The sequence below is a fragment of the Bufo bufo genome, chromosome 3 (genome assembly GCF_905171765.1).
Source record: "Bufo bufo chromosome 3, aBufBuf1.1, whole genome shotgun sequence".
Classification (NCBI taxonomy): Eukaryota; Metazoa; Chordata; class Amphibia; order Anura; family Bufonidae; genus Bufo; species Bufo bufo.
The window spans coordinates 94,340,896-94,354,448 of record NC_053391.1 but is presented as its reverse complement, the minus strand read 5'-3'; the positions used below and the strand labels follow the sequence as shown (position 1 = coordinate 94,354,448).

Below are 13,553 nucleotides of genomic sequence, written 5' to 3'. Positions count from 1 at the left end.
CACCTCTGCAGCTGACAGAAGTTGATTTTTACCTTCATTTTTTCAATCCCCATCAGCTGCGGAGTGGAGGGGCGTGGCCTAACAGTATCAGGGGCGTGGTTTAGCTGGACCTGGGGGTGGGGTTTTTAAGTCCATTTTTTGAGGGTGGTCTGAATGGCCACCCTACCTGCCCCCTTAACGGTGACCTCCACAGCACTCCGCTCCCTTAACAGTGTCATCCACAGCGCCCTGCCCATTTAAAGCTGACCTACAGCAGTGAGGAAAAATGGCTGGGTTGTTATGGAAAACTGGTGTAAAACTGTGTATGTGGAAACTAAGGACCTGCGACCTTCTATTGGCTGATAAGGCACATGTGACCGTGTGTATGAGGAGAAAGACCTGCAGGCTTCTATCGGCTGATGTAGGTCATGTGATATGCCATATTTGTATTTTTGGGGAATATCTCAGGAACGGTAAATGCGACTGTGCGGATACCTTTAGCGGACATACACACATACATACACTCAGCTTTATATACAAGTGAAACTCGAAAAATTTGAATATTGTGCAAAGTTCATTTATTTCAGTAATTCAATTTAAAAGGTGAAACTAACATATGAGGAAGACTTATTACATGCAAAGCGAGATATTTCAAGCCTGAAACCCCAAAGTCACAATCTCAGTTCCCCTATACTCAGGGGGTATGGATTAATTAGCTGACTAGAGTGTGACACTTTGAGCCTAGAATATTGAACCTTTTCACAAAATTCTAATTTTAAGCTGCATTAATGCAATTCCTTTTAATTTGCATTATTGAAATAAATGGACTTTTGCACGATATTCTAAGTTTTCGAGTTTCACCTGTATTAGATAAAATATAACAATATCATTATTTTATATGATCTCTAAGCATTGCCTGTTTGTTACTTGCAGAGTTGATGAGGTTAACTGGACCAAATGGAACACAAATTTAGGGATAATCAATGAAGACCCTGGAAATTCTGGGCTGATGAAAAATAATCTCAGTAATGCCTCAGTCCGAATCGGCAGAGGTAAGAGTGTGATGTTCTGTCTCTGCTTGTATAGTGTATACAAGCTCTATATGTAGTAATTAGATTCTTCACCAATAACATAATCTTCTTCCTAGTGGAACGCAATGCAGTAAGTGTATGTTCTCTTCATCTCTTTTAAGGTATCGTCTCACCTCTAAGGCAGAGTCATCTTTGACTCTAAAAATTAAAGGGGTTGTCCGGGATTCAGAGTATCATTGCTCTTATCGTCTCCTCTTTGACAATCCCTTTAACTTCTTTTCATACTGAAGTAATCTTTGGAAGTATCGCAAGTGCTCAGGTAATGGTGGATACTGATCCTCTATTACTGTACAGTACAATAAAATCATATTATATGACGTACAGAGGTTTTTGGGGTTGTTCTGGTATAGAAACCCCATTGTCAAATCTATTATTACAGAACTCTGAGTTAATAAAAGGGGGTCTATTAACCAGAGGGCAGAGTGGCTACAAAAAGAATCTCTTTACCTGGAGGACCATCATATCCACACATTACACAGACAGTTCATTCATTTCCCTTTGTTTCTCCTGTGGTGGCAATACAGGGGAATAGAACACTCTCTGCCAGGCTCCCCCCACAGATTACATGTGATCAGCCCTAGGGAATCTTGAGAAAGGGTAATTTCAAAGCAAACTTCTTGATTTTCATAGCGCAGTAGATAACATCTTATGAAATGTATGATGCCTTATGAGTCCATAGCCATAGATCTCTCTGGAGATTGAAAATGGCGAGTGCTCTTACCATTTAGAGTAGATGAAAAGATTTTGTTTTGTGTTAGTGGATTTAGTATTGTCAAATGAAAATGTCCTCACTTGAATATCATTTTTAATTTAAATAGGTTCAAAATGTCTTGATATGTCTGTTTTGCTTAGCTTTGTTGATCCAGAGCTTCCAGCATACATACAACATTTGAAAGATACCTGCAGCCACCACTAGAGGGAGCTTAATACCCTACTGCATACTGTTATTAAGTTAAAGGGAACCTGTCATGTGGATATTTGATTATAATCTAACTAATTATATGCAATCATTAACTACTAAAAAGTACCTTAGATGTATTCACTTACTGGTGTGACAGATGGTTACCTCATAATATACACACAAAGATGCCGCATGCTAATGAGCTGATTTGAGTCCAGCGTGATGTCATTGAGTCCAGCGTATATTTAATTCAGAGTTATATCCCCTCCCCTGCCCACCTGCTACTGGTTCATAAGGAAAATAACTGTCATTCAGCAGCAGGTGGGCGGGGAGAGTCAGGAGCTCATGAATATTCAGGACTCATCATTATGAGCTTGAGCTTTTCAATACAAGATGTTGGCAGATTGATTGGGTCAAATAAAGAAAGTGACCCAGCATTTTGCTGAGAATCAGTCACTTATTTATGTTGCCCTTAGTTAGGACACCATGAAACTGGTGACAGGTTCCCTACTCAGTAATAGAACAGAATGCAGTAAGGGTACTTTCACACTTGCAGCAGGACGGATCCGACAGGCTGTTCACCATGTCGGATCCGTCCTTCTGCTATTTCGCCGTGCCGCCGGACCGCCGCTCCGTCCCCATTGACTATAAGGGGACGGGGGCGGAGCTCCGGTGCAGCACGGCAGTGCACCGCGAAAAGGCCGCCGGACTAAAAGTCCTGCATGTCTGACTTTTTAGTCCGGCGGCTATCGCCGTGCACTGCCGTGCTGCGCCGGAGCTCCGCCCCCGTCCCCATTATAGTCAATGGGGATGGAGCGGCGGTCCGGCGGCATGGCGAAATAGCGGAAGGACGGATCCGACAGGGTGAACAGCCTGTCAGATCCGTCCTGCCGTAAGTGTGAAAGTAGCCTTTGCTGCTTATCTCCCCCTAGTGGTGACTGTTATAATTTATATCTATGTCTGTGCAGTGGATATGGAGCGCTATATAAAAAACTCAGCTCAGAAACAATGAAAAATTATATTAGGAAATTAATAGGCATGATGTTTGGACCTAAAAATGTCATGATGTAAAAGAAGATTTAAGTAACATAATAAGGTGAGCAAAATGTGTAACTTTCCACCTAACAGCTCAAGTTTTCAAGAGCATTATAAGATATAAGTGCTAAAAACTAATTTTCCCATAACTGTAGTCTTCTCGGAGAATGTGTTGTGGCGCTTTGTGCCATAATGAGTTTGTATACAGTTGTATGTGGAGGACATATCTCTAATACAACATCAATGGAAGGTGACAGAGTTTTGTTCAAAAAAACGATGACATACAGCTCTAACTTAGGGCTCCTTTCGGCTCAGATCCATAATCGGATCAGCACCTTTATCAATGGAAGCCAATGCGCAGACTGAGTCATGCAATCTCTGTGATCAACCTTATGACTTCCATTTTTGTTTAACCCATTAAGAACCGGGCCATTTTTCACCTTAAGGACCAGACTGATTTTTGCAAATCTAACATGTGTCACTTTATGTGGTGATAACTTTAAAACGCTTTTACTTATCCAGCAATTCTGAGATTGTTTTCTCTTCACATATTGTACTTCATGACAGTGGTAAATTTGAATCAAAATATTTCGATATCATTTTTGAAACAAAAAAAAAAATCATGTTTGTGTCTCCATAGTCTGAGAGCCATAGTTTTTTATATTTTTTGAGCGATTGTCTTGAGTAGGGTATCATCTTTGCGGGATGAGATGACGGTTTAATTGGTACAATTTCGGGGTGCATATGACTTTTTGATCGCTTGCTATTACACTTTTTGTGATGTAAAGTGACAAAAAAAATGGCTTCTTTGACACCATTTTTTTTTTTTATGGTGTTCACCTGAGGGGTTAAATCATGTAATATTTTTATAGAGAAGGTTGTTACGGACGTGGCGATACATAGTATGTATACATTTTTTTTATTTAAGTTTTATACACTAATATCATTTTATTTATTTTTTAAATCATGTTTTAGTGTCTCCATAGTCTGAGAGCTATAATTTTTTCAGGATGAGGTGACAGTTAGATTGGTACTATTTTTAGGGGCATACACCATTTTTATCACTTGGTGTTGCACTTTTAGTGATGTAAGGTGGCAAAAATGGCTTTTTTGACACAGTTTTTATTAAATAAAATTGATGATGTCTATCGGATGGGGTGGATCATATGATATATTTATAGAGACGGTCGGTACGGACGCTGCGATACCTAATATGTGTGGTTTTTTTTTAATTATAAAATCAGGGGAAGGGCCGTTTTTTTCTTTTTTTAACTTGATTTTTTTTATTGAAAACACTTTTTTAACTTCTTTTTTTTTTTACTTTATTTCTGTCCCACTCTGGGACTTCAACTTTTGGGGGTCTAATCCCCTCTGCAATGCATTACAATACATCTGTATTGTTATGCATTGCCTGTTAGTGTATTACACAGAGTAACACAGGTTGCCTAGGAGACGCAGCCTGAGACTGGATCTCCTGGGCACCCGTAGAAGGCAGGTCCCGATGCCGTGCAAGGCATTGGGCAGCCTCTGCACGGCATCTGGCTGCCCTGTCACATATCGGGTCCCACGCCACAGCGCTCTTTCACCCGCCGCAAACCACTTTTATGTTGGCCTCGGCATAGAAGGGGTTAATCCGCCGACATCGCTGTAAACAGCAATGTCGGCGAATACAACAGGGGTCCGGCTACCAGGGACTGCCTGACCCCTGCAGTGATCGGGCAGGCGCAGCTCCTGCACCCGCCCGATCAGTCCGCCGTGCATGTACGGCGGAATCTGTTCTGGCACAGCTTCCCCTGCCGTACATGCACGGTATTTTGCGTTAAGGGGTTAAAACACTTAACGGTCATGGACAGGACTGGATGGACTAAAAAGCAGCCATAGCACACAAACCCTACCAGCTTAGGCTGCTTTTACACTTACGTTGTTGTTTTCTGGTATTGAGATCCGGCAGAGGATCTCAATATCGGAAAATAACATTTCCGTTTAGTCCTCATGCATTCTGAATGGAAAGAGATCCGTTCAGGATGCATCAGGATGTCTTCTGTTCTGGCAGCATTCCGTTTTGTGACGAGACACTAAACCCCTGCAAACTGCGGTTTTGTGTTCGGTCATCAAAATGGAAGAAAATGGATCTGGCACTGAAAACAATGTACGTCAATGGTGAAGGATCCGTTTTTTTAGGATCCTAAAAAACGGATCCATTACCCATTGACTTTCAATGTATTTAGTGAAGGATCTGTTTTTATTCGTTTTGATTTCACACAACCGCATCCTGACGGAACAGATGCATCCTGATGTGTAAAATCAAAACGGATCAGTTTAAAAAACTAGCCTTACATACAATATCACTCCCTGCTTATATCACTAAAATATAGTGGCGTGCAATAGACGCTGTGGCAGTTTACTGCACTGATCAGGCTCATCATTACTCAGACATCAGACCAGGCAACATTCACAAATTCAGACCCTAGTTCAAACCAAATAAATAGATTCACTCACACAACTAACAAGCATCCTACAGCCGTCATGTCCCTTGCATGAACCCCCACGTCACTAACAACACACTGCTCTCCTTGCCCCCTTTTTCTCACCACACAGACTGTTCCCTATGCGGCCCTTTCTTACACAGACTGGCTAAAAAACTGCCATTATTCTCACACAGGCTGTTTCCCGTACCATGCCCCCTCTTCCCCCACCAGACTTCTCTCCATGTCACCTCTCTCATACAGACTGTTCTCCATGTCCCCTCTCTCATACAGACTGTTCTCCATGTCCCCTCTCTCATACAGACTGTTCTCCATGTCCCCTCTCTCATACAGACTGTTCTCCATGTCCCCTCTCTCATACAGACTGTTCTCCATGTCCCCTCTCTCATACAGACTGTTCTCCATGTCCCCTCTCTCATACTGACTGTTCTCCATGTCCCCTCTCTCATACAGACTGTTCTCCATGTCCCCTCTCTCATACTGACTGTTCTCCATGTCCCCTCTCTCATACAGACTGCTCTCCATGTCCCCTCTCTCATACAGACTGCTCTCCATGTCCCTTCTCTCATACAGACTGCTCTCCATGTCCGCTCTCTCATACAGACTGCTCTCCATGTCCCCTCTCTCATACAGACTGCTCTCCATGTCCCATCTCTCATACAGACTGCTCTCCATGTCCCTTCTCTCATACAGACTGCTCTCCATGTCCGCTCTCTCATACAGACTGCTCTCCATGTCCGCTCTCTCATACAGACTGCTCTCCATGTCCCCTCTCTCAAACAGACTTCTCTCCATGTCCCCTCTCTCATACTGACTGTTCTCCATGTCCTCTCTCATACTGACTGCTCTCCATGTCCCCTCTCTCATACAGACTGCTCTCCATGTCCTCTCTCATACAGACTAATCTCCATGTCCCCTCTCTCATGCAGACTGCTCTCCATGTCCCCTCTCTCATACAGACTGCTCTCCATGTCCCCTCTCTCATACAGACTAATCTCCATGTCCCCTCTCTCATGCAGACTGCTCTCCATGTCCCCTCTCTCATGCAGACTGCTCTCCATGTCCTCTCTCATACTGACTGCTCTCCATGTCCACTCTCTCATACAGACTGCTCTCCATGTCCCCTCTCTCATACAGACTGCTCTCCATGTCCCCTCTCTCATACTGACTGCTCTCCATGTCCCCTCTCTCATACAGACTGCTCTCCATGTCCCCTCTCTCATACAGACTGCTCTCCATGTCCCCTCTCTCATACAGACTGCTCTCCATGTCCCCTCTCTCATACAGACTGCTCTCCATGTCCCCTCTCTCATACAGACTGCTCTCCATGTCCCCTCTCTCATACTGACTGTTTTGCATGTCCCCTCTCTCATACAGACTGCTCTCCGTTTCCCCTCTCTCATACAGACTGCTCTCCGTTTCCCCTCTCTCATACAGTCTACTCTCCATGTCCCCTCTCTCATACAGACTGCTCTCCATGTCACCTCTCTCATACAGACTGCTCTCCGTTTCCCCTCTCTCATACAGACTGCTCTCCATGTCCCCTCTCTCATACTGACTGTTCTCCATGTCCTCTCTCTCTTACAGACTGCTCTCCATGTCCCCTCTATCAAACAGACTGCTCTACATGCTCCCTCGTGGTCAAATAGTGCTCCCCATGGACCCCCATTTTGTCACATACTGCTCCCTATGGTCCCCCCACCACTTTTTCACCACTGTTCCTCATTGTTCTCCCATAACCTTTCTCACATACTGCTCCCCATGGTTATCCCCCTTTTATTGCTTATACAAAATGCTTCCTTTAGGTCTAGTGACGCCCCTCTAGCTTCTTCAAGTCTGTGTCTTCCTGCTTTATTGTCCTCAGTTGGTCTGTGCTCTCCTCCTTTGTGATGGTGGTACAGTATCTTTACTATGTTAGTATGATTTCATCAAAGGTCCTGCACCCATTTTGTTTGAGTTTCTTCCACAAGTTTCACAATTGCTAATTATGGCAGAATGCCATGATTTTACTTTAATGTGCAAGGAACTGCACTAGAAACAAGAGCAAATTCACTGTGGTTTTGCACCAATTTTGCCTTAACAGTTGCATTGACTGCTTTTTAACAAAGGCAAATCTGCCTGGTATTGGCAGTCTGTCCCTGGTCATGGTACATGTACTCAGTGACAGCATTAATAAAACATTTCTCATTATTCTATTTTTTAGCAAAAACTTGGAAGACCTTTGTACCACATATCAGAGAATTCAGCATCAAAGGGAAAAGAGTCAAAGAGCCAGAGGAGACCGCTGTACAACTGCAACCTATATCTGAGGGTATGCCGGAACAGGATTCATGCGAGGATGGGACTGCTAAGCCAGTGTATACTGGACGGACCAGTGTGACATCATCTAATGCAATGTGACTTTATTCATTCATTACACCGGGTCAAATGCTTTACACGGTTATCACAACACAGATAACCAATATAATTCGGGATCTCGGTCATATGTTCTGGTGTGACCATGGTACATTTCCTGTATGTAGACAAAACATAAAGCAGAAGGTGAAATGTATGCATTTGACTAATACTGCATCATCAGTTTAGAATCTATATCAATGTCAGATCTTTATGGCAAATGAGTTTTAGATCTCCAATTAATATTAATTAATTAATATTCTGCTAAATATCTTCCTTGCCATATTTTGTGTGGTTGGAGTGTGGTTGTTCTAGATGTCTGTTTGGGTGACCACCTTTTCTGTACATACAGCTATATGAGGTTTGTACAGATTGGACCACAGCGGGTTCTACCAAATGTTCTCATGTTGACATGCTATACAGAAGACTGTGTTTCTACTTTTCTCCAGCAGTCAGTTTTGTGCATTTTAGATGGCTATCACGTTTGCACCTTTCTTTCATACTGATTGAAGGAATTCAGCCATAGCAGCATGTAATTCTTGCTCGCCCTGTGTTATATATTGCTGAATTCCTAGGGCCACTCTCCATCTATACAGAACTTGTGCAGATCTACTTTTAAAGGGCATCTGTCAGCAGATTTGTACCTAGGAAATTGGCTGACCTGTTGCATGTGCGCTTGGCACACATCCGCTGACAGATGCCCTTTAAGGGCATCCTAGGATTTGTTGTTATCACACACAAGACATATCATCGGTAAGATCTAATAGGCCATTTGTGAATCAACCCTATATGTAATAGATGCCAGTGGCAAGTGATGGACAGTGTCACGAGGGTGTCAAGAGCCACGTCTGACTCCGTTATACCCGGGGTCAGGAAGTTGCAGCGGGTGGCTGCGCGCTCTATAGATCGCGCTGTTACTTAATGGTAGCTTTCTGTGTTTGCTTGCAATCCTTTTTGTCTCACTCAGGGATCTGTAGCTTCTTCTCCTCAGCTGTTTCTTGTCCGGCACTCCCAACCTCCTTATATTCCCCTCTCCCACTTCTCTGGTTGCCAGATATAGAGCTTCCTGCCTGGACTTCTATACTGACCCACTGGAGCCAGGGCTGGTGCAAGGATTTTTGCCACCCTAGGTAAAAGCAAATTTTGCCGCCCTTTGACTCTGCCCATTGACCACACCCCTTTTTCAGCCACCTATTGCATGCAACATTTAACTATGGTCGTGTACCCTGTGCCAGTCTATGGTCATGTACCCTGTGCCAGTCTATGGTCATGTACCCTGTGCCAGTCTATGGTCATGTACCCTGTGCCAGTCTGACTATGGTCATGTATATATAATATCCAGCCATTGTCTGCCACCTAGTACCATCCCAGTGATGCGCTGTTCAGCAGGTTGGCACACCAAACACGAGCAGTGGCACCTATTCACTGCCAGGCGCCATTCAGCCACTGTCTGAAATCCTGTGCCCCCAGGGCAACATAAAACAGTATGCTGCCTTGTGCCCTCTGCCAGTGTGGCACTGTCCTGCACCCTGTACCATTCATAGCCCTTTAGACAGTCTGTGCCACCTATTAGGCTCCATGTGGCACTGCTGGGCACCCTGCGCCAGTCAGAATCTATGGCCCCTAGTCAAGCAGCAGGTGTGCCCTGACCCCTGTACACAAGTGTGTGCCACCCTGCTGCCAGTCACTGTCCTGCAGTCTCTGACACCCTAGTGCAGGTTGTCAGAGTGCGGTTGCCAGGGGTGCTCACCAGGTTCTGCTCCTCGCTGTGCTCCAGGTCCACATTGCCTTGGCTCTTGCCAAGATCATGTGTCTTTGGAGCGTGATCCCGCGAGACCCACCTCTGGAGGTCACTGGTCTCGCGGGATTGTGCGCCCGAAGTCAGGGCCGGTGCAAGGATTTTTGTCAACAGAAGCAAATCTACATTTTGCCCCCCCCATCATTTCAAATTTCTGCCCCTCATGATTCATGTCCATTTCTTGCCCCCCCCCCCCGCATCATTTCACATTTCTGCCTCTCATGATTCATGTCCATTTCTTGCCCCCCCCATGTGCTAGTATCATAGTGCCATCCTCTCCCCCTGCCCCCTAATGTGTCAGTATCAAGTGCCTCTCTCCTCCCTCCTCCATGTGCCAGTATCATGGCGCCAATAGCCCCCCTCCCCCTTGGCAGTAAAGTAACAGTCCGGTATTTAAAAAAAAAAAAAAAAAACACTTTCAGAAAAGTTTCTCCTGGGACTCGAACTCACAACCTTTCACATCAGAGGCAAGGCATTTACCCACGCAGCTATGAGAGCAGTATAGACAGTTACTTTAAAAAAAATATATATAAGACTTCTACTGTAGATAACTTTGATACTTAGTGCAACTGGCAATACAGCTTTCTTAGCTGTGTGGGTAAATGCCTTGCCTCTGATGTGAAAGGTCGTGAGTTCGAATCCCAGGAGAAACTTTTCTGAAAGAAAGCCTAAATGAGATTTAAATACACCAGGGTCTCGTAGCTGTTTGTCAGCTGCGTGCCGCTCTCTCTGCCCGAAGTGAACGAACTCATGCTCGCACTCATCGCAGCGCATCCGGCCGGCAAGTACAGGAACAGAAGGAGATGATGTCAGATGGATGACAAGTAGGGGGCGGGGCGCAGGCGGCGGCCGGCGCCCCCAGGCAGAGTGCGCTCTACTCTGCTTATGGGTGGCGCCGGCCCTGACTGGAGCTGTGTAGCTGTTATTCCTGGTTGTCGTACCCTCCGGATCCCTGTTGGTCTTTTGTTGTCCACTGTTAAGATAGATAAGATAAGATGCCTTTATTGTCACTGTACAATACAATATACAATACAATGAAATGTTGTTTGGAGCAATCCTAGATGCCATGGACAGAGGAACAAGAACTGACATTTAAACTAAAGTATTACACTAGAAAAAAAACAAAAACATTGCACTAGAAAGCATTACTATTCAAAGTTCACAGCATATATATAGCAAGACCAAAGTAGGAAGTGCTTATGAGTATATATACACACTGATCAGACACCACTGCAGACAAGAGATCATCATGGGTTCACGAATGCAGCAGTCACTTTCAGTCTGTGGTAGTTTCTATCCTAGGAAGGGGCAATAGTCTCTGAGCATTTAGGAGACTGATTGCTTTGGGGGTAAAAGCTGTTCTTCAGCCTAGTGGTGCGGGCATGTAGGGCTCTAAGACGCCTACCAGAGGGTAGGGGAATGAAAAGACTGTGGCCGGGGTGAGTTGGATCCCCGCAAAAAATTTTTGCCCTGTTGCTGCAGCGAGCAGTGAAGATGTCCTCCAGTGAGGGTAGCTGAGTACCAGTGATTCTGCCAGCCATTCTGATGATGCGCTTGAGGGTCTTCTTGTCCTCAGAAGAGCAGCCGGAGGACCACATTGTAATGCAGTATGTGAGAACAGATTCTATGGTGCACCTGTAAAAATTGACTAGCAGCTGTTTTGGGAGTTGTGCTTTCTTCAGACTCCTCAGAAAATAAAGCCTCTGAAGGCCTTTTTTGGTAATTTCTGTTGTGTTTTTTATCCATGACAGGTCCTGACTAATATGAACTCCCAAGAATCTGAAACTTTGAACTATCTCCACGTTTCCACCATTAATGCTAATGGGATGGTGTCCATTTCGTTTCTTCTTCCTAAAATCCAGAATTAGCTCCTTTGTTTTCTTGGTATTGAGTATGAGGTTGTCATTGAGTATGAGGTTCTCAACCTCTTTCCTATAGGCTGTTTCATCATTGTTGGAGATCAGGCCTATCACGGTCGTGTCATCTGCAAATTTTATAATGGTATTGGTATTGTGAATAGTATTGTCGCCCACCTGGGATTATATGTTTTGTCAGTATTGTCTGTCCTCTCACTGGTGTTTTCTTTTAGTGTTAGTGGTGCGGACTAGTGTTCCCACCGCCCTATTAACTACTTAGGGCTCATCTTGAAGCGAACCTTTCACCTGCATTTCACTTAATAAACTATCAAAAGTACCTTATAGATCATCCTCATTGTGTTATCATACAGTCTTGTCCCGCTTTTCTGCCATGTATATGCATGAAAAAATCGCTTTATAAAGTACTCTTCTCCAGCTCCACAAGTCACGTTAGAAGTCAAGGGGGATAGCCCTTCCCTCACTCCAGGCTGTAACTCCCCTGCCCTAACCCCGCCTCTATGCAGTCTAATTGACACCCGGCTCAGTCGCCGGGACCGCGCTTGTACAGGCGGCGCATACGCCGTCGGACTCGAGCGCGATCCTGTAACTGAATCGCGCATGCGCCATCCCCGATGCCTGCCTGTCTTCTCTTCCTCACGCGCGCGGGGACGGCATCGGGGACGGCGCATGCGCGATTCAGTTACAGGATCGCGCTTGAGTCCGATTAGACTGCATAGAGGCGGGGTTAGGGCAGGGGAGTTACAGTTACAGTTTATAAGGCGATTTTTTTCATGCATATACATGGCAGAAAAGCGGGACAAGACTGTATGATAATACAATGAGGATGATCTATAAGGTACTTTTGATAGTTTATTAAGTGAAATGCAGGTGAAAGGTTCGCCTTAAGGAAAGCCAGGGTTTAGGCACGTGATCGGCGTACGGGTGAAAAACCCGTCTAGGGACGTCAGGTGCCAGCCTCAAGGTGAGTTAGGGGTCACCATCCTTCCCTCTCCCTTGGACAGGGCCTTCCCTTTTCCCTCCCTTTGCATCACGTATGTGATCGGCACGCCGGTCGTGATAGACAGCTCCAACTGAGGTTGTTTTCTGCTAGACCTCTGAGGTTTTATTATTGCTTCAGAGGCTGGGCCCACTGGAGGATCCTTTGCTAATCTGGTAGGCCTATCTGACGACGGTAGTATGCTGGTAATTAAACTTTTCTACCCCTGGCCAGTTTTCACCTTCCTGCCCAGGCCATTTTTTGCAAATCTGACATGTCACTTTATGTGGTAATAACTTTGGAACACTTTTACTTATCCAAGCCATTCTGAGACTGTTCTATCATGACACATTGTACTTCATGACAATGCTAAATTTGAGTCAAAATATTTCTCCTCTATTTAAAAAAAAACAAATTTACAAAAAATTAGGAAAAATTAACAATTTTCTAAATTTGAATTTCTCTACTTTTAAGACAGATAGTAATGCCTCATAAAATAGTTATCAGTCATCATTCCCCATATGTCTGCTTTATGTTGGCATCATTTTGTAAATGTCATTTTATTTTTTTAGGACGTTTGAAGGCTTAGAAGTTTAGAAGCCATTATTCAAATTTTGAACAAAATTTCCAAAAACCAGTTTGCTAAGCACCAATTCAGTTTTAAAGTGATTTTGAGGGGCTTACATAATGGAAACCACCCATAAATGACCCCATTTTAGAAACTACACCCCTTAAATTATTCAAAACTGATGTTACAAACTTTGTTAACCCTTTAGGGTGTTCCACAAGAATTAAAGGAAAATGGAGGCGAAATATCAAAATTTAATTTTTTATGCAGATTTTTCATGTTAATCAATTTTTTTTTGCAACACAGCAAGGGTCAACAGCAAACTAAACCTCAATATGCATTACTCTGATTCTGCAGTTTACAGAAATACCCCATATGTTGTGGTAAACTGCTCTATGGGCACGTGGCAGTGGTCAGAAGAAAGGAGCGCCATATGGATTTTGGAGGC

The 13,553-nt window shown here is 44.2% G+C and overlaps 1 protein-coding gene across 1 annotated transcript in view; it reads left to right on the top strand.

Annotated features, from left to right (window-relative positions):
• TRPV1 (transient receptor potential cation channel subfamily V member 1) overlaps nt 1–7,892 on the top strand; it is a 101,791-nt gene extending 93,899 nt beyond the window's left edge. Inside the window, exons 14-15 of the mRNA XM_040422107.1 lie at nt 913–1,031; nt 7,696–7,892. Coding sequence (XP_040278041.1) covers nt 913–1,031; nt 7,696–7,892 — 316 coding nt within the window. The remainder of the gene's footprint in view (nt 1–912; nt 1,032–7,695) is intronic.
• The last annotated feature ends 5,661 nt before the right edge of the window (nt 7,893–13,553 follow it).